This window comes from Atractosteus spatula, chromosome 7, assembly GCF_055471065.1.
Source record: "Atractosteus spatula isolate fAtrSpa1 chromosome 7, fAtrSpa1.hap1, whole genome shotgun sequence".
NCBI classification, from domain to species: Eukaryota; Metazoa; Chordata; class Actinopteri; order Semionotiformes; family Lepisosteidae; genus Atractosteus; species Atractosteus spatula.
The window spans coordinates 13,572,713-13,592,286 of NC_142712.1; the positions used below are offsets into that span (position 1 = coordinate 13,572,713).

The 19,574-nt window shown below is 36.7% G+C and overlaps 3 protein-coding genes across 3 annotated transcripts; 1 reads left to right on the top strand and 2 right to left on the bottom strand.

Annotated features, from left to right (window-relative positions):
* Nucleotides 1-5,428: 5,428 nt before the first annotated feature.
* or6at1 (odorant receptor, family 6, subfamily AT, member 1) lies at nt 5,429-6,103 on the top strand. The gene has a single exon (XM_088919894.1). It carries the CDS (start codon nt 5,429-5,431, stop codon nt 6,101-6,103), a length of 675 nt encoding a protein of 224 aa, XP_088776020.1.
* A 3,211-nt stretch (nt 6,104-9,314) lies between these two features.
* On the bottom strand, nt 9,315-10,232 carry LOC148830529 (olfactory receptor 52N5-like). The gene has a single exon (XM_088921404.1). The coding sequence runs from the start codon at nt 10,230-10,232 to the stop codon at nt 9,315-9,317; it is 918 nt and encodes a 305-aa protein (XP_088777530.1).
* Nucleotides 10,233-18,197: 7,965 nt separating this feature from the next.
* On the bottom strand, nt 18,198-19,115 carry LOC148830530 (olfactory receptor 52N5-like). The gene has a single exon (XM_088921429.1). It carries the CDS (start codon nt 19,113-19,115, stop codon nt 18,198-18,200), a length of 918 nt encoding a protein of 305 aa, XP_088777555.1.
* Nucleotides 19,116-19,574: the final 459 nt, after the last annotated feature.

The following is a 19,574-nucleotide window of genomic DNA, read 5'->3' on the forward strand; positions in this document are numbered from 1 at the left end:
CTGGATTTTAAGGGATATTTTGCCCTGTGAAATATTATATTTCGTTTCCCCAAAATTTGTAACAGTTTAAAGGGAAAAAAAACAAAAGAATTATGTTCTGAATATAAAAACAACCGACTTGAAATGTTAATGTTTTTTTTCTCTTCTGTGTATGCTGTGGTTAATACAGATGTACAATGTCTTTAAATAATAGTAGTATCAATACTTTATAAATAATAGTTTGGTGTGTGAAGTGATTTCACGTACTGTAGTTATTATCGTTAAAAGCAAACTTTCATTTGATCACTTTTCATACAAGTGATATCTGCACAAAAGCTGTAGCCTTGTACAGGAAAATATGAACATCTGTATTTTGATTACAATACATATTACATATTGTATTTCCAGATTACCTGATATGTGTCTGTTGTCCGCTATGGGTATATGTTTTAGTTCTCGAGTTAAATTATTTCTCCTGTTTTCAAGCACGAATCCCTTTAGATTACCTTTATAAAGCAAAGCCAGATTGGGTCTAGCAAGCTGCAAATTAATTTAACCTCTAGACACAGTATAACTGGAATATAGACATCTTCACTGATTCTTATAATTCATTATACAGAATATACTATGCCGTCTTTCTCATTATAAGAGATAATTTAGAAACCAGTTTCTCGTGGGTATTTTAAATATCGGCATGCACACTGTGCTTTAAGATGTGTTAAAAGTACTGTAGCATATTGCTTTTCAAGCCATCGCATTCAGTGTTTCTCTGCAAATTATCCGAATAAAATACCATTAGAATTCACACAAAACAAAACGTATTGCACAGATGCTTGTAAGAAATGATTGTTAAATTCTTAACTGATCCAAGTTTACTGATGTAAAAGTAAGATTCTCCGATAGTCTAAATACAAACTCATGCAAACACGAAGTAAAAACGCAGTAAAAACGTCGCCCAAGAAAAAAACAGAAACATCCATCCAGTTTTAACTGCTTCTTCCAGTTCAGGGTCGCAGGGGAGTCGGATCTCTGCAAGCAAAAGGCACAAGGCAAGGAACACCCTGGACGGGACACCAGTCCATAGCAGGGTAGACATTGCACCTACAATACACTGTAAACAGTACAGTACACTGTACTGTAGGTCCAGCTTTCACTGAAGCCGATTAACCAACCAGTATGTTTCTGGCCTGTGGGAAGAAACCCACACGAACAGGGGGTAACACATAAATTCCACACAGACAGCACCCAGGTCTGGAATTAAACCCAGGGCTCTAGCGCTGCGAGGCAGCAAGAATCACCGTGCTACGATCTCGTACTAAAAAGAACGTAATGTCTAAAATTGTAACTTTTATGTATGTTTTTATAACTAAAAGTAAATTGAGTTCTACATGTTAAGGGAATCAAAATGATATTTATGTTTTTAATACTATTCGTGCTCTCTAAATAATTCAAGATCTATATTATTTTATTAAAGGACGTTATAGGCCTTAAACATATTTAATGTAATATTTATAACATGATTATAATCAAGTTTTGTATGTTATTGTACCCTTTCAGTATAAAATCAAGCATAAACGTAGTTTAGAAATTAACAGAATATTACAGTATGTAACTAAATTTTACTTGCCCCAGGAGAACAGGTGTGTTTCAAAGCTTTTTCCACAGATTACTGTGCTACTGATTTTTCTAATAGTTACTGTAACTGATTGTCAAAGATTATCCAGCAACAATAGTTGTCATATCAGTGTTAAATCAATTAAACCTGTCTTCGATTGTATGCTGAGAAAAATATAGGATCAAATTATCAGGCGGGGCAGTTTTTAAGATTCGTTTTACTAGATTTATTTTATTTTAGGATAATAATATATTCATTTTCCAATGTCGTCATAATGTAAAACAATTGTCAGATATGAAGTTTCACCCTTTCACAGTTAACAAACTTTCAGTAAATCCAAGTATACACTATGTACTGTACGTATATACTGTATATATGTCTGTTTTTGGTCTGTACACTAAAGGAAAGCAATTTTGACACTTAAATAAATTATGAGAGCGTCTCGTTATCATAGTTTAATGTGAGGCTGTTTTTAATAAAATGTCCTGTAAATAAAAATCTCGAGTTAATTATTGCTAAATCTGCAGAAAGTCCACACACAATACCTCTGGCCACAACCACTCCCTCTCACGGACAAGTAAATTTATAACATTGGCAAGATCGTTTATAGTTCTCCCTTTTTATTCTGTATAACCTTTATGCTTCATAGGTTTATTTTGATTTGTATTTCTCGTTATTTTCTCAGCCTGCTTAGCAAATTCACAAATCTGGCCAATTTAAGCGTTACGAACATTTTATTTTAGCATACTGTATACAATATATATATATACAAGTGTTGAATCTTGTCTCTTTTTTTATCAAAGATAAAACGTTATTTGGTACACTGACACTATGGTGGTATAAACTACTTTAGATTTAGAATGAAAATACAATATGTCATTTGTATACTAAGAGAGTCATGATTTTTTATAGGATACCTTATCGTTTTTAAGAACATCTACAGATTGACCCCGCGGGACATTAGAAGTGATAAACCTGTAATTAAGGACATAATGATTTCTAGTTAGAACCCTGCAAAAACATTTCTTTCCGTCGTTAAAATGTAACATTATTTTGTCTCATCCAGCAAACATTTTGATGTTCTTTCAATAATAAAAAAACAAAATCCAACACAGGCTCCTGTCTTTTATTTGTTTCTTAAGATAAAAAAAGCATTTTAAACGTATGGGGTATTAAACGTATACTAACTTTTTAGCTGTATTTTAATTGTAAATGAAGTATTTGTAGAGCACATTTGAACAGAGCTGTGTAATCGAGTTGAAGATTGTTTCAATGAGATTTTTATGCATATGGATTTCCAAAGTAATTAAAATCTTTTGTATTATAATACAAAATATTTGGATTCTGTGGTATTTATTATGACAAACCACTGACTGTTGTAAATGCAGTTTTGTTTTTATACGAACGAGGAGTACCTGTGTGTTGCATACTGTACATGCAGGAGATTTTTTACTGCTTCAGCTACAGTTTTTTCAACTATAGTTTTAATTCTCTAACTGTTAAAGGAACCTCTCGTTGCCAGCATGCCTCTATTATCTTTTTTGGACACTCCACTCAAAGTGCTTTACAGGTAATGGGGACTCCCCTCCACCACCACCAATGTGCAGCATTGATGCGACGGCAGCCATAGTGCACCAGAATGCTATTAGTTATGAGTGGAGAGGAAAACGGAGTAATGAAGCCAAGTCATAGATGAGGAATATTAGGAGGCCACGATTGGGAAGGGCCAATGGGAAATTTGGCCAGGACGCCGGGGTTACACCCCTACTCTTTTCGAGAATTTTAATGGATGGTGCCTTTTTAAAGCATAGTATCCCCGTCACTGAGGCTTTAGGACCCACATAGACCGCAGGGTGAGCGCCCACTACCGGCCTCACTAACACCTCTTCAAGCAGCAACCTTAGTTTTTCCCAGGAGGTCTACCATCCAGCTACTGGCCAGGCTCACACCTGCTTAGCTTCAGTGGGCTGCCAGTTGGGAACTACAGGGTGATATGGCTGCTGGCTGGATATGATAAACATTTATAGTTTAGAAAGTGAGAATAAGCCATGTGAGGAACTTTGGGATATTTTATTGTAAATGTAGTGCATACTGTAGTTTTAAACCATTGCTGAAGTGAAAACAACACTCTCCTACAGTTATAGTATATTCATAAAGTTTATGTGTACAACCTAGGACAGCTAGTAAAATAAGCTGTATTTGGCTATGTTGTAAACTTTGAACGATAAATCAGGAATATAATAATCCTGTCTACACGCATATGATACGAGCATTCAAGAGTTAAAAATGTTATACTGTATAAAGAGCCTTAATGAATTAAGAGAAATGTTAGGCTGTTTAAGTTCAGACGGAGATATACAATTGTTCCCCTTGGGACTTGAGAAGTTACACTCTTTAATTGCAACAGAAAATAAATAAGCCCCTTTGGTAATTTCTTGAAGAGAAACAGCAATTACAGTATACTGATTGTATTCAAATTATGTACAAAAGGTGTATTTAAGACGTTAGTCTTCAATGTAGCCGGTTAATGAAATTCAACTTCCCATGCTGGTAAGAGCCCCTCAGATTATTTTTTGTGTAGGAATAGGAATAGAACCCAGCTTTAACTCTTTTTCGTTATTTTAGCAATTATTAGAGCACTCTTTAAGAAAAGTATACAGATGTAAAATTAAAAATCATTTGCCAGTGCAGTACTTCGAATTTAAATTTTTGCTATTGTTTTTCGATTAAGTTAAAAAAATACAAATATAAGGAAATAATTTAAGGCTTCTCAAAGTTTTAACTTGGCAAATAATTTTAGTTTTTTCGTTATTTATATGCAAAGATTCAGAAAAATTTAAATACTACATCGATGGTACATATTTTATGTATTTTGCAGAGTTAAATGTTATTTATCTATGAAAATAGAAAAGTACGTCAAAATGGATATGTTCGACGTTCTTCGTGCAAATGTTTGCTCAATTAAGAATACTGTCAACGAGGATACCTTTTCGCTCTTGTAGTTATTTTTTCAGTCAGAATTTGCTTTACTAAAGAAAATAACGCTTTGATGACGTTATTCAATATTCAATATTGCTTTCTTGCTATTGATCTGGATAAAACTGAATACTTCAAATGAAATTCTTTATTTTCCAAATTTAAATTTGAAAGATGTTGAACAAGAGTTGTTGTTTATGCGAAATATAACGTATTTTCAACAACTGTTATCCTTAACTCGTTATCTGCAGATTTTGCAATATATTTCAATATAATGAATGGGTGATGGTGATGAATCGTTTTATAACCATTAACTCAATTGCCTTTATAACGAAAGGGAGAAAAACAAACAGGTTTTATAGATAAAACAACTTTTTAAAATAGCTTTTTATACAGTAATCAGTGTGAATGTTGCTCTTTTTTAGAGAACACAGTTTGTATCGTAAGCTTTTGTTATATATGCATGGCTCATCTGAATTTCGAGTATTATGAAATATGGTTTATCAGATGTTCTAACTTGTATTTCTTGTCTTTGTACAGGTGATGTTTTAATACCCAGCCATGAATTCTTCATTTATTCCTGTGTCCGAGTTTGTATTAGTTGGGATGCAAAGTCTACAAGACAAGCGGGTCATACTTTTTGTGGTGTTTCTTTTCGCATATGTAATCATTCTGATTGGGAACGTTATGATAATATTACTCGTGATCCGAGAACCCAAACTAAACACACCAATGTATTTTTTTATTCACAACCTATCGCTTGTGGATGTGGTGTATACAACCGTCACAATCCCAAACATGCTGTCCGGGTTTTTAACCGACTCCAAAAGCATTTCTGTGACGGCCTGTTACATCCAAATGTATTTTTTTCTTTCCATGTCTTCGACAGGACGCGGTTTACTGACTGTAATGGCATTCGACCGATATGTCGCCATCTGCAATCCTTTGAGGTACGCAGCTATTATGACTGGTTCCTTTCGTGTCCTTCTCATTATTGCTGCTTGGTGTTTTGGGGCAACATTAACACTGCCATCAGTGATACTGGCTACAAGGCTTCCATTTTGTGGACCCAATAAAATATACCACTGCTTCTGTGACCATTCATCAGTAATAAAACTTGCCTGCACAGACACGCAGTTGAACAGCGTTATTGGTTTATCTGGAGCATTGTTCGTTTTGATTTCGACTTTTTTTCTCATTGCATTATCCTACATCAAGATCGTAATATCAGTTATGAAAATTGCGTCTCCAGAAGGTCGGCGGAAGGCTTTCTCAACTTGTACTGCGCACCTCACGGTCGTCTGCATTTCTTACATTTCTGCCGCTTTTGTCTACATTTCTTACCGTGTAGGAAACATTTCTCCTGAAGTGCGAATCATGGTGTCCGTACTCTACTCGGTATTGACCCCTCTGCTTAATCCCATGATTTACAGTTTAAGAAATAAAGAGTTGAGAGATGCAATAAAAAGAGGTTTTCGAAAACGCAGGGTTATTTTGTCCGGAGAGAAAGACATAATACACGCCCTTACATGAAACTGCTCTCGGAATTCCTTTATACAATCGGTACTGTTTGTATTCACACCCTAACTTAACTGGAGCTAGTGGCTGTATTTTTCTAATGAGAAATAACTCAATTTATTATTTTTCGTCAGAAACATTTTAGTCTGGTGTGCCAGTTCTAGGCTACTACATTGCCGCTGAAGTCTTATGTACGTTTGTATGATTTTCTATTTGTATCTTTTTGGTTCAGTGGGGGTTCATGTCTATTAATTACTCTGAATTGAAAATGGTATGTTACTACAATAAAGTGTTCAAATACAATTGTGTAATTTTATTTTCGTTGTACCATTTATGTTCAGAAATAATCAACAATGATACAACAGAACCGATCCATTGGTAAAATTAAGAAAGTGATGATTTAATGATTTCGACCCCTGATTTCGATCAATGTACTTTAATAATTATATGGATACAAAGTGAAGTGATATCACTCATGTTTTAGGCCTTACTCAGTTTCTGGTTGAAAACACCTGCAAGTAACTGGTTGAAAAGTGGCAGTTGGGGATAAAGAGCTGCCGACCTCTGTGAGGAACTCTTTCCACTGCAATGGACATTTTTAACCAGTGCTCCTGTATGGTGACAGGGAACACTGTGTTTAGGGAGGTGGTCTGCACTTCAGGGCTACCCAGTGCTAGTCCTCATGTACTTTAAAATGTGTAAGACATTTATATAATGAAATGTCTAGCAATTTGAAAGCTGAAAACAAGAAACGTATTCTAATCAAATTAAATGAAAGAGCTCAGCTACATTAATAATCAGCAGACAGTGGGTTCATCTTGATCATTTTGCAAAGATATCATATTTTCATTAATCCTTCATTTAAAAACGAGAACAAAGTTTAATTTATGTTGATGACCTGAAGAGTTCCCATTTAGGCACCAGGATATTTAGTGGATTAATTTGAGTGAAGGACTTTGCTCAGAGGTATAACAACTGTATTCCACAGGAGTATTAAACCAGTGGTCTACAATCCCTGCATTGTGCAACTCATTGTTATTTAGCTGATCAACACTGAAATGCAAATATTGATATATGTTTTGACTAGCCTGGTAACAGTTCTGATGATTATACTGAATTTCATAAAACAGAGTACAGTGTAGTTTTGTAAGAATCTAAATAACTGGGATGACTGTGCAGATACTTTGGGTGATGTAAACAGTAATAACTGGGTAAAAGCACAAACTCAATTACTTATTTTAGTTGGAAGTCATTATTTTTGAATGCTCTTTCAAATTTAAAATATCACCCTCATAACAAAATAGAGATGGGTAGTCTGGATTCTTACAGAAATCGTTAGCAGAAAGGTTGTAAGAGGAATAATTTTAACACCTGGATGCATCATTGTTTTGCAACAATTTTATCTTTAACTTCAGCATCATTCTTTATAATCACCTTCATCACATTTTAAGTAATATCTGCTCCACAGCTCTGTGCTCATAATGTATTAGTTATTCTCATTACACTTGGGTTAATATTCTGTCATTCTCCTTACAAACTCTGCAATTATTTTTTCATGCTCTTATGATTCCATTAAAATATATTTACCATATTCTTATATAAACATATAAATAAGATAAACAGCCATTGGAATAACAGTTTTTACAAGCTTGACTTAAAGTTAAAAAAGTTTAAAATTCTAACATTTAATGGGTGTTGTTAACATACTATATTCTAGTTAAAACTAACAATTCTACAAAATGTAGAACATGCCTTCGGTCCCTAATTTTTTACCATGAGCAGAAGAATGTAAGAATGTAATTATTCCACTTTCAGTAAATAGATGGTTGAAGGGAGATTTGTCTGAGGTTTTACATTTTTAAAGAGATAAATGAGACAGACATTTTAAAGTAGGTTTGGAAAGTAGAATGTGAAGATAGAACTGCAAACTTGAGGAATGTCAGTTTTGCTGATTCTACAACTAAAACACACATAATAAACTCCATTATGTCACCTTGCTAATGTAAATAGTCTTAACCATGCAGGTGTATATAATAGTTAATTGTTTACCTCTATTATTGTCCTTTGATGTATAACCACCCTGAAGTTGCCTACCTGTCCCTGTTTACCCCCTAGTGTACTGTATGTGTTAACCTTTTGTTGATGCTGTCTCTGTCACCTATTGCGCGACCCCCCTGGGACTAACCCCCCAGATCAAGAACCTCAGATTAAGAGTACAGAAAAAAAGAAGAGCTCAAAAGGGTGAAATTGTCTTTTGTAACAGCAGATTCTTGTGTTTTTAAGGTCAAATACTTAATCCAAGGATTTCAAGAAGGCACCATTTCCAAAACCTTGCCAAATTAGTCTATTTTCTAACTGCTTCATCCTAATTAGGGTCATGTGGGAGCCAGAGCCTATCTCTGCAAGCAATGGGTGCAAAGCTAGGTACACCAGTCCATCGCAGGGCATACTGTATATAGAGATTGTTACCAGCACAGACCGCACTCAACACAGTTTACGCACATGCATACTGGTAAACAAGTCACTTCTTAAAGGTAAAACGTGGTCATTACTTACCAAACTTTAAAAGCCTTACATAAACTTTGGGGGTGCTCACGCAAGGTAAAGCAAAGTCGTTTACAAACCTTAAAAATAATACACCTCTACAAACATGGTAGACTTTCTAGGAACTACCCACAAACAAATATTTTTCTTTGCACTTGTGTACTTTAGTGGCTGTTATTGTTTTTCCCACAACTTACCCATACTTCCCCACACACTCCTTAGCAATGTGGGTGTGACCCATGGACTCACACAAGGTCCATTTTTCCCAAGTGACAGCTTACCAGTATGTCTTTTTGACTGTAGGAGGAAACCAAAGCACGGGGAGAACATATAAGCTCTCTGTGGCTTTGCGGCAGCAATGCTAATCACTGCGTAACTGTGCCACCCTGCTAAATTCATTCACTTTGATTTTAATAGTGTTAAGGAAAATGCAGTTACAAAGAACCTAAATACAGAATGATATTGTAAGAATGCAGTACACATATCTGTCTGTTTAATACATGAAGAAGGCACGCTGAGGTATCGATTGACCACATTCAGCCTGGAATTTTGCATCTAAAAGAGCAATTGGAAATGTATCATACCAGAGTGATCTTGAATTTTCCAATTTATTTTTTAATAAGGGTTAACACAAATGGTGCATTTTTTACATTTGATTTATTATTCATATATGTGACACCTTTCAAAGGAATATTTGCACAATTTTGTTTCTTAATTCATTAGAATTCAGGCCATAAACAATGGGATTCACATTTGCTGGAACAACAACAAATAAAATATATGACAGTTTTCTGAAATCTGGGTAAAGTGGAAAACGATGCAGTATAATAGTTAGAAATCCAGAGCACAGCATGACCAGGTACAGAACTAAGTGAGTGGCACACGTTTGAAGTGCTTTGCTGTTGAGCTGTTTGTTTTTTGTATTGAAACAAACGAAAAGTATGTTGCAATAGGTGACGGAGATGCTTCCCATTGAGGATACATGCAATAAAACTGTGATGAATAATCCATAGATGTTATTGACTGTAATATCTTCACAAGACAACTTGAACAAGGATGCATTGTCACAATAAGCATTGTAAATAACTGATCTGCACCTGGACAGCCTCAGGGTCAGGGCAAACAGCACCGTTATTATACTCAGAGACACTCCCCAAGCAAATGCAGATAACTTTGCCACTGTACTGGTGGTCATAATAGAATTGTACCTCAAGGGATGGCATATAGCCACATACCTGTCGAGAGCCATAACTATTAGTATCATGTGTGAAGCAGATCCAAAAATATGACTGCAAAAAGCTTGAACAACACATTCAATGTAAGAAATGTATCTTTTAGATGACAGTATGTCCAACATGAGCCTGGGCATCAGGGCAGTGGTTCCGATCAGATCATTCACAGGCAAGTTACAGAACAAGAGATACATAGGCTGGTGCAAACTTCTCTCAGTGGCGATGAGCAGTAAGATCCCAATATTGGAAATAAGGATGAGAAGATAGTTGAATAATAGAAGAAGCAAAAGAGGGTACATGGATTGGTCAGTGACATTGAAGCCTTCCATTTCCAGGAGCCACTGGCTGTTCAATGATACATTTTCCATTGTTTCTGTTATGGGACTGATAGCTAAAACAGAAGAGACAACATAAAGCAATCATGTACTGTATGCTGACTTAGTATTTTACAGGGATTTAACCACACTTCCCTTTTTAGCAGCAGAACATTGAACATGAAAAATACAGGAAACTTAAACAACTCATATGCTTTTTAGCAGATTTTAGACATTCTAAAACAGAGGGACTCCATGTCAGAAAAAATTGGTATAACTGGAAGGTGTTATAGAATTAACACTACTACTCTAAATGTGGACAGAGTGAGTCAGTAAGACATCCAAGTTAACCTTTAATCTTTAATTAATTAAGTTTTATCTTAACATTTTAGGTTTGTCAGGTTAGACTAGAACGTTTTATTCACGATAAGTGATACAGTTTAGAACTCTTTATTTCTACAATGTAATCTTTTTGAAATTGTTCGCATTAATATTTTATTTGTATGTGATCAAGATTTACTTTTGGAGAAATAATGAAATGAGTAAATGATGACCAAAATAATCTGTAAACACATATAGTATACATTTAAGAAATTCATATGGTATCACTTTTACTATAGTTATCTATGCTTGGGCAAGAAATATTTTTGTTTTTGATTGCTATTTAACAGTGCATAAAATATTGTCATATTAATTATTACTGTACATTTACAAAATTCCATATGAGGAAAAATTAAAACTGCTCAATGATTTTTTTAGTTACCGCTTAATTTTTTATGTGTATAAATGAAATAACCAAATACAGTACTATATTGATAAGCTACAACATAATCAAAAACTACAGTTTTATATCAATAAGCTACTATACAGTCTTGCTAGAATTGTTAGCTGCACCCTGCCTCAAGGCCCCCTTATCACCATAGACACTGCTTTTGACTTTTAAATACCTGGGATACACTATAGGTCCTGGAAAAGAAATCTCACACAACAAGAGAATAAAAGAGTTATTTTTAAAGTTAAAAATAGAAGTTATAGCTGCTTTGAGTTATGGATTATGGTTAACATCATAATATCACCTCCAATTTCAAAATGTGCATCCTCCTAAAAGCAAAATTGAATGTCAAGTTGTAGCACAATCATGCCTTACCTCCTCTGATTGAAAGGAAGCTCCTGCACACATTGGAACTGTGAAAACAGCGCTATCAGATGGCCTTTTTATTTTCCCCAGCAAAATGACTGAAAAACTTGGGTCTGTGCCAGTAATGAGGTGAGTGAAAACAAACATGTCTATTGAGAAATATTTGGACGGTTCTTTTCAAAACATTCAGTTGTCAAGGTTAAAGGCAAGGCAACAGTTGCCATGATATGTGTGTTCATAAACAGAATTGGAATATTATTAGATGCTGGTGCTATAAAGGTATAGATGTGCAGCTAACCGTTGTCTGCCGTTATTTTTTCTTTCCTAATCCTGCCAAGCAGCTCACGTTGTTGATGATTTTACTCATACCCCTTTAAACTCTGGATGCTGTTAAAAGCTGATGTTTTTTTTAAAATAAAATATATACTTATAAACGTTACACATACCATTGGCCTCTCAGTGTCAACGTCTAGTAACTATGACTACGCAATTGTAGTAGTCAATGGCTGTAAGACAACTGCCCATTGTCTGTGTTCAATTTGTCCCTGATCAATGTGGGAGTTTTTTCAGATACTGTACATTTACGACAAAAAACTCCAACAGATTGTTTGGCAAAAATTATCTAATGATGTATTTTAGTTCACGTAGGTAGCTGCATCAGCCTGCATAGGCTACAAAGGAACAGGTAATGTGTTTATTCCATGCTGAAAAGAAAAGAAAGGAAACACCTGAAGAAGGCCCCACAGCTGAAACGTTGTGTTTCCTTTCTTTTCTTTTCAGAATGGAAAAAACCCGCTACCTGTTCCTTATTATCTAATGATAATTAAACACCCATAAAACAATGTCTGATGCTGTGAACACATCCAAGCTTTCATTGCTCTGCAAGCTTCAGGGCTAGAGATCTCCCTCTCTTAGATCAGACCTGTCTGATAGCTATGCCATTTGCACTTGAGAAAAGAAGAAAAATCCTCTAAAATTCCAATGATCCATCTGGAATCTTAACAACAATCTAAGCTAAGATCTATACAATCTTAATATCTTAAGTGTGTATAAACATATGCTGTATAAACATTTTGTATCCATGTAGCTGGGGTCCATATCTAGTTATAAAGCCCTTCGACAATGCAAGAATCTTAAAACCCCCTCTATCTGGCAAATTCAGCTACACTGGAGAAGTAACTGAAGATTTCTTTTTGAAAGAGCACAAATCAATATCAATATTAATTTTTAAATCTGTGACCAAAGGCTGTTGCACATATATGGTGCATGACCCCAGAGAAATCTGTAGGCAAAAGACAGGGTATTTTTACCTTTGTATTTGTGTTTTGGTTATTACTGTAAATCGATATAAGTGTACACATTTATATCATAGTCTGAATGTGTGCTAGCAAGTCAAATGGGTCATACTCTTTGTGCTGTTTCTTTTTAGCATATGTAACCCTGTCTTACTGGCAACTTTACAGTTGGTCATCTCTTGTCACCTACGTGTGCAGAAGGAGCTCACACAAAATTCCATTCTTAAAAGTTAATTTTCTATAAAAATTAAAAAAACATGGAAGGGTTTCCAGGGATATTTACAGTACAAGTCAGTACTGCAAACTGGTAGCGATGATCTCTCTATCTGCATTGTAGATGTAACACTGTATTCTGTAGTTTAAAACCTTTAAGAAATTACAACTATAATACTACTATACTAAACACAACACAACATAATAACTTCTAATATTACTATTACAATACACTTAATTAACAACAAACACACACTTTTGACCTAGCGTCTTACACATTTAGCTAAAGGAGTTCTGACAGATTGCAGCCTCCGAACACACTTTTTTATATCCTTAATGCAAATATAAACGCTTACACACTAACACACACTAAAGTATTTTTTTCTTCATGACTTGTCATTTGTAGACGTGGTGTACACAACTGTTACAATCGCAGACATTCTGTCTGTTTTTAACAGATTCTAAACCATTTCTGTGATGAGTTTTTACATCCAAAGGTATTTTTTCCCTTGTCTTCGACAGGACGCGGTTAACTGTAATGGCATTCGATCGATATGTCGCCATCTGCGACCCTTTGAGGTACGCAGCTTTTATGACTGGTTCCATTCATGTCCTTCTCAGTATCGTTGCTTGGTGTTTTGGGGCAACATTAACACTGCCTTCAGATATATTGGCTACACCATTGCTTCTGTGACTCATCACTATTCGTAGCTACTATCCCATGCTGTGTGTATAATGCCATGGTATGCTGTGGATTACTGACAGGTGGGAATCTAAATGCTGGGACCAGTGAACTTTAACAGCTGTGGGAGACAGCCGAAGTAAGGGGAGCTAGGGGCTCATCAGAGACAGCTGTAGATGAATGAAGATGGTGTTAAGCTGGCAGATGGGAGTCAGGCACTGATGATGGCGATACTGCAGATGGGTGGACGATTCATGGGGAAGATACCAGTGGAGTGGTGCTGATCTGGTGTTTGGAGATCTAGGAATCTTCAGGGATCATGTTGTCAGGATTCAGATTTACAGTTCTAGACCCCGGTTTCAGGTTTCGGACCGATGCATCTTGCAGGTCAGTGCTGAATGTTGCATTACCGTGAGTATCACAATGTCAGAACACTTTTCTAGTGACATAACTGGATTTAAATAGGGATAATAATTTGGATGATTAATTGGAAGATTGAATGGAAGAAGGGGGCACCGCTAAAAGACCCAAACATGTCCTTATGTCCCCAGGATGAATCTGTTTACTTGTAAGAATGTCAAGGGTTCTCGGGGTAACTGAGGACAGTGAGCTCTCATCTGCCCAGACTTGACAATGTCCTCCTATTAACTGGTGCTCTTCAGGTGCCGGACGGGGTCCTCTGGGGTACCAGGTGAGGAGTAAGTGGACCATCTGAGGTGCATGGAGGTCTCTAACCTTGCTGGGGTCCATCCACAGGCCCGAGGAGGAGAGGATGTGTCCCAAGAAGGTCACCTTTGGCTGGTGGGTCACTGTTTTACCACTTTCACATAGAAATGGTGCTCCCTGAGACACAGAAGGACCTGGCAGATGTGTCTGATGTTCTCCTGGAAGCTGTGAGAATAGATCAGAATGCTTTCCAGGTACGCCACCATGAATTTGTTCAAGAAGTCCTGGAAGATGTCTTTAATTAAAATTCTGGAAGAAAGCCGGGCCATTGCAGAGACCAAAGGGCATCACCAGGTATTCATAGTGCCTCACATAGGTGTTCAACACTGCCTTTCATTTGTCATCCTCACTGATGTGGATTTGATTGTAGGCTCCCCTTAGATCTGTCTTCGAGAAAATGGCTGCCTGACTCTCTAGTAGCAGTGGGATCAGGGACTGCGGCTACTGTTTCTTCTTTGTGATCCTTGTAGAGAGCCCCTTGTAGTTGAGTGCAGAGACCCGTCTATCTTGGGTATGAAGAAGTATCTGGGCCCAGCTGGACACAAGGATGGGTAGATGAAACCTATCTGGAAGTTATTCTCAATGTAATCCCTCATCACTCTGTTCTCTGGTGCTGAGAGGGCGAACAGGCATCCCCTGGGAGGTGTGGTTCCAGGCTAGAGGTCAATTGGAGAATCACACTTGCAGTGTACATTTTTGATAGCTGCAGCACACTATGAAAAATGCGCCCCAGCTGTTTTTGTGGCTTGCCAATCACCTTCCCTGCAATGGTCACTATTCTAGAAAGCTTGTTTCTACACTACATACTCAGGCGCTCGTACCATACAACACTTTCTACCAGGCAGTTATATGCCACTTCAAGGATGTGCTGGTGTAGCAAAGCAGGAGTTGGAAACATGGGTGAATCCCCAAGGGATGGGGTCATCTAATTTAGGAGAGCCACAGACTCTACCTCCCTATAAAAGCATTTCCTGATGCAGTCAGAGGTTGTCTTTTCACAGACCCTCACTGTTTAAAAAGACAGTGAGTATTTGAAAGACGATTTGGAGGTAAAGGTTTTCGTTAGGCACAACAAATCAGAGAAGGCTTACAACGGGAATATATTGGTAGGAGCCTCAGTCGTTTTCCGGGTCAGGACGCCGGTAAATAAGAAGACAATTAATGAGTGCACCTGGCCAACTGGACTCGACCGAAAGAGGTTCTTGGCACTGCTATCCGGGGAAGATACAGTTACCGTTCATGTGGAAACCCCTTGCCACACTATGAGAAAGGGGGGTCTTTCACAGCTGGTTAATGCCAAATAATTCTAATCACTTAAGAAAAACAAGTGAATATTCTTAGTGTTATACTCACAGTTTCTATTAAAAGTAAATCCCTTATCAACAATTGTTCCTAAATATTTCATATATTCCACTCTGTCCACTTTTCTGAGTATTAAGTGTGACAGGGTGGAATCTGCATTTTTCTTCTAGATTTAGTTGTAAATTAAGTTGTTTCAGTCACATTAATTTCAACTTCAAATTCAAATAATGATAGGGATACAAAGTGAAGTTATATCACTCATGTTTTAGGTCTTCATCAGTTTCTAGTTGAAAACCACCTGCAAGTAACTGGTTGAAAAGTGGCTGTTGAGGATAAAGAGCTGCCGACCTCTGTGTGGAACTCTTTCCACTGCAATGGACATTTTTAACCAGTGCTCCTGTATGGCGACAGGGAACACTGTGTTTTGGGAGGTAGTCTGCACTTCACGGCTACCCAGTGCTAATCCTCACGTATTTTAAAATGTGTAAGACATTTAGATAATGAAATGTCTAGCAATTTAAGATCTGACAACAGGAAACTTCTTCTAATCAATCAAATTAAATGAATGAATTCAGCTTCATTAATAATCAGCAGACAGTGGGGTCGTCTTGATGATTTTACAAAGTCATCATATTTACTAATCCTTTATTTAAAAATGAGAACAAAGTTTCATTTACAGTGATGATCTGGATAATTCCCATTTACGCACCAGGGTATTTAGTGGAATAATTTGAGAGAAGGATTTTGCGTGTGAGGTGTAACAGCAGTATTGCACAGGGGTGTTAAACCAGTAGACTATGCCTACCACTACCCAACACTACAAGCATTGTGCAACTCATATATTGATATATGTTTTGACTAGATTGTTAACGGTTCCAATGGTTTTATTGAATTTCAATAAACTGTGCAGTGTAGATGCTGTATTCTGTATAAGAATCTAAATAATGGAGATGACTGTGCAGGCACCTTGGGCTAGGTATAATAACTGGGTAAAAACACAAACACGATCACTTATTTTAATTGGCAATCTTTATTTATAAGCTCCATCATAACAAAAAGATATGGTTAGTATGCATTCTTAACTTTAAAAGCCGTACATAAACTCTGTAGGTATACACGCAAGGTATAGCAAAGTCGTCCACAAATCATAAAACAGACACGCCTCTACAAACAGAGGTGCTAAAAAAGAAGTGAAACATCAGAAGGAAAACTGAAATATTGTCATTCTTTGAACTTGCATGCGTAAAATAAGCATTTTATATGAAGCACACCTTTAAATGACACCCATGTTGGGAACAGGACCCAGCCCGACCCTATCTCGCAGGGGAGCATGCGTGTACCGTGTATCAGGAGTAGACCATTGCGCATTCATGTTTTATAAAAAGTTAAACGCTTTTCATTAAAGGAACAGCTTACTTATGTTTATTTTAAACCAATTGAGGAATAGTATTTCTATGAAATGTGTGCAGATTATTATAATGTAAAATGTATATTTTTATAATATAAAAATAATCTTATTGTAAAGTCAGGCAGTCCCGGGGGACAGGCTAAAACACTTTAAAGCTCCTTCACAAAGTCACTCATTTAGATAACTTTTTTTGTGCTGAATGGAGTCTGTGTCTCATCTGAGAAAGCAGGACAGGCTACAGTACCTGTCCAGTATTTGTGCGTGTGTGTTCCTAAGTAGGAAACAACTACTGAGTGGAAATATGTTTTACTGCTCCACTTTCTGGGAACTGTCCCCAAACAGATCTTTTTCTTTGCACTTGTGTACTTTAGTGGCTGTGTTATCATTTTTCCCACAACTTATCTACTATATGCTTCCTCACACACCCCAAGCAAAGTGGGTGCCAAATGTGCCATTTTTCCCAGAAGCCAATTAACTTACCAGTATGTCTTTTTGACTGTAGGAGGAAACTGAAGCACGGGGAGAATATATCAGGTCTCTGTGGCTTTGCGGCAGCAATGCTAACCACTGCACCACCAAGCCACCCTGCTAAATTAATTTACTTAGATTTTAATGGTGTTAAGGAGAACTCAGTTACAAAGTACCCAACTTTGGGGGTGCTCAAGCTACGTAAAGCAAAGTTGTTTACAAAACTTAAAACAAATACACCTCTACAAACATGGTGGACTTTCTGGGAACTGCCCACAAACAAATATTTTTCTTTGCACTTGTGTACTTTAGTGACTGTTATTGTTTTTCCCACAACTTACCCATACTTCCCCACACACTCCTTAGCAACGTGGCTGTGACCCACGGACTCACACAAGGTCCATTTTTCCCAGGAGACAGCTTACCAGTATGTCTTTTGACTGTAGGAGGAAAACATCACTTTGATTTTAATAGTGTAATGGAGAACTCAGCTACAAAGAAGCCAAATATAGAATGATGTTGTAAGAATGCAGTACACATAATGGATTGTTTAATACATAATGAAGGCACCTATATCCAAAGATGTAAACAGCCACACTGAGGTACCGATTGACCACATTCATCCTGGAAGTTTGCATCTCATTCTGATTAAGTACTTACAGGAGCAATAGAAAATGTATCATACCAGAGTGATATTGAGTTTTTCAATTTATTTTTTAATAAGGGTTAACAAATTATGTGTTTTTTACAATTTGTTTCATTATTCATACACTGTATGTGATGCCTTTCAAAGGAATATTTGCACAATTTTGTTTCTTAAATCATTAGTTTTCATGCCATAAACAATGGGATTCACATTTGCTGGAACAACATGAAATACAATGGCTGCCAGCTTTCTGAAATCTGGGTTAGCAGTAAAACGATGTAATATAATGGGTAGTAATCCAGAGCACAGCATGACCAGGTACAGAACTAAGTGAGTGGCACACGTTTGAAGTGCTTTGTTGTTGAGCTGCTTGTTTTTTGTATTGAAACAAACGAAAAGTATGTTGCAATAGGTGATGGAGATGCTTCCCATTGAGGATACATGCAATAAAACTGTGATGAATAATCCATAGATGTTATTGACTGTCACATCTTCACAAGACAACTTAAACAAGGATGCATTGTCACAATAAGGATTGTAAATAACTGATCTGCACCTGGACAGCCTCAGGGTCAGGGCAAGGAGCACTGTTATTATACTCAGAGACACTCCCCAAGCAAATGCAGATAACTTTGCCACTGTACTAGTGGTCATAATAGAATTATACCTCAAGGGATGGCATATAGCCACATACCTGTCGAGAGCCATAACTATTAGTATCATGTGTGAAGCAAAGCCAAAAGTATGACAGCAAAAAGCTTGAACAACACATTCAACGTAAGAAATGTTTCTTTTAGATGACAGTATGTCCAACATGAGCCTGGGCATCAGGGCAGTGGTTCCGATCAGATCATTCACAGGCAAGTTACAGAACAAGAGATACATAGGCTGGTGCAAACTTCTCTCAGTGGCGATGAGCAGTAAGATCCCAATATTGGAAATAAGGATGAGAAGATAGTTGAATAATAGAAGAAGGAAAAGAGGGTACATGGATTGGTCAGTGACATTGAAGCCTTCCATTTCCAGGAGCCACTGGCTGTTAAAGGATACATTTTCCATTGTTTCTTTTATGGGCCTGATAGCAAAAACAGAAGAGACAACATAGAGCAGTCATGTACTGTATGCAGGCTTAGTCTTTTTCTCAGAATCTTAACCACAGTTCCCTTTTTAGCAGCAGATCATTGAGCGTGAAAATACAGGAAATGTAAACTGTTCATACTCTTTTCAGTAGATCTTAGACATTAGAAAGCAGAGGGACACAATATCAAGAAAGAATTGCAAATATGCTCATGTCAATATAAAGTTCTACTATATATCCTAGTATAGTCTGGCTACAAATAATCTAAAACACTGTCTCAATTTAATCTGGATTATACATCTTTTGGAGGTGTTTGTAGAATACTGCAGCATATTTGGAACTAAAGGAATATGACAAGAAAATGATCCTGAAACTTTATTTCTAAAATTGAAAATATATCTTGTATCTGGAAAGTATTATGGATAAGAGTATATGGAGAG

What these genes read in the sequence shown, in the direction of transcription:
- or6at1 (XM_088919894.1), top strand. Translation starts at nt 5,429, where the DNA reads ATGTATTTTTTTCTTTCCATGTCTTCGACAGGACGCGGTTTACTGACT.
- LOC148830529 (XM_088921404.1), bottom strand. Translation starts at nt 10,232, where the DNA reads ATGGAAAATGTATCATTGAACAGCCAGTGGCTCCTGGAAATGGAAGGC.
- LOC148830530 (XM_088921429.1), bottom strand. Translation starts at nt 19,115, where the DNA reads ATGGAAAATGTATCCTTTAACAGCCAGTGGCTCCTGGAAATGGAAGGC.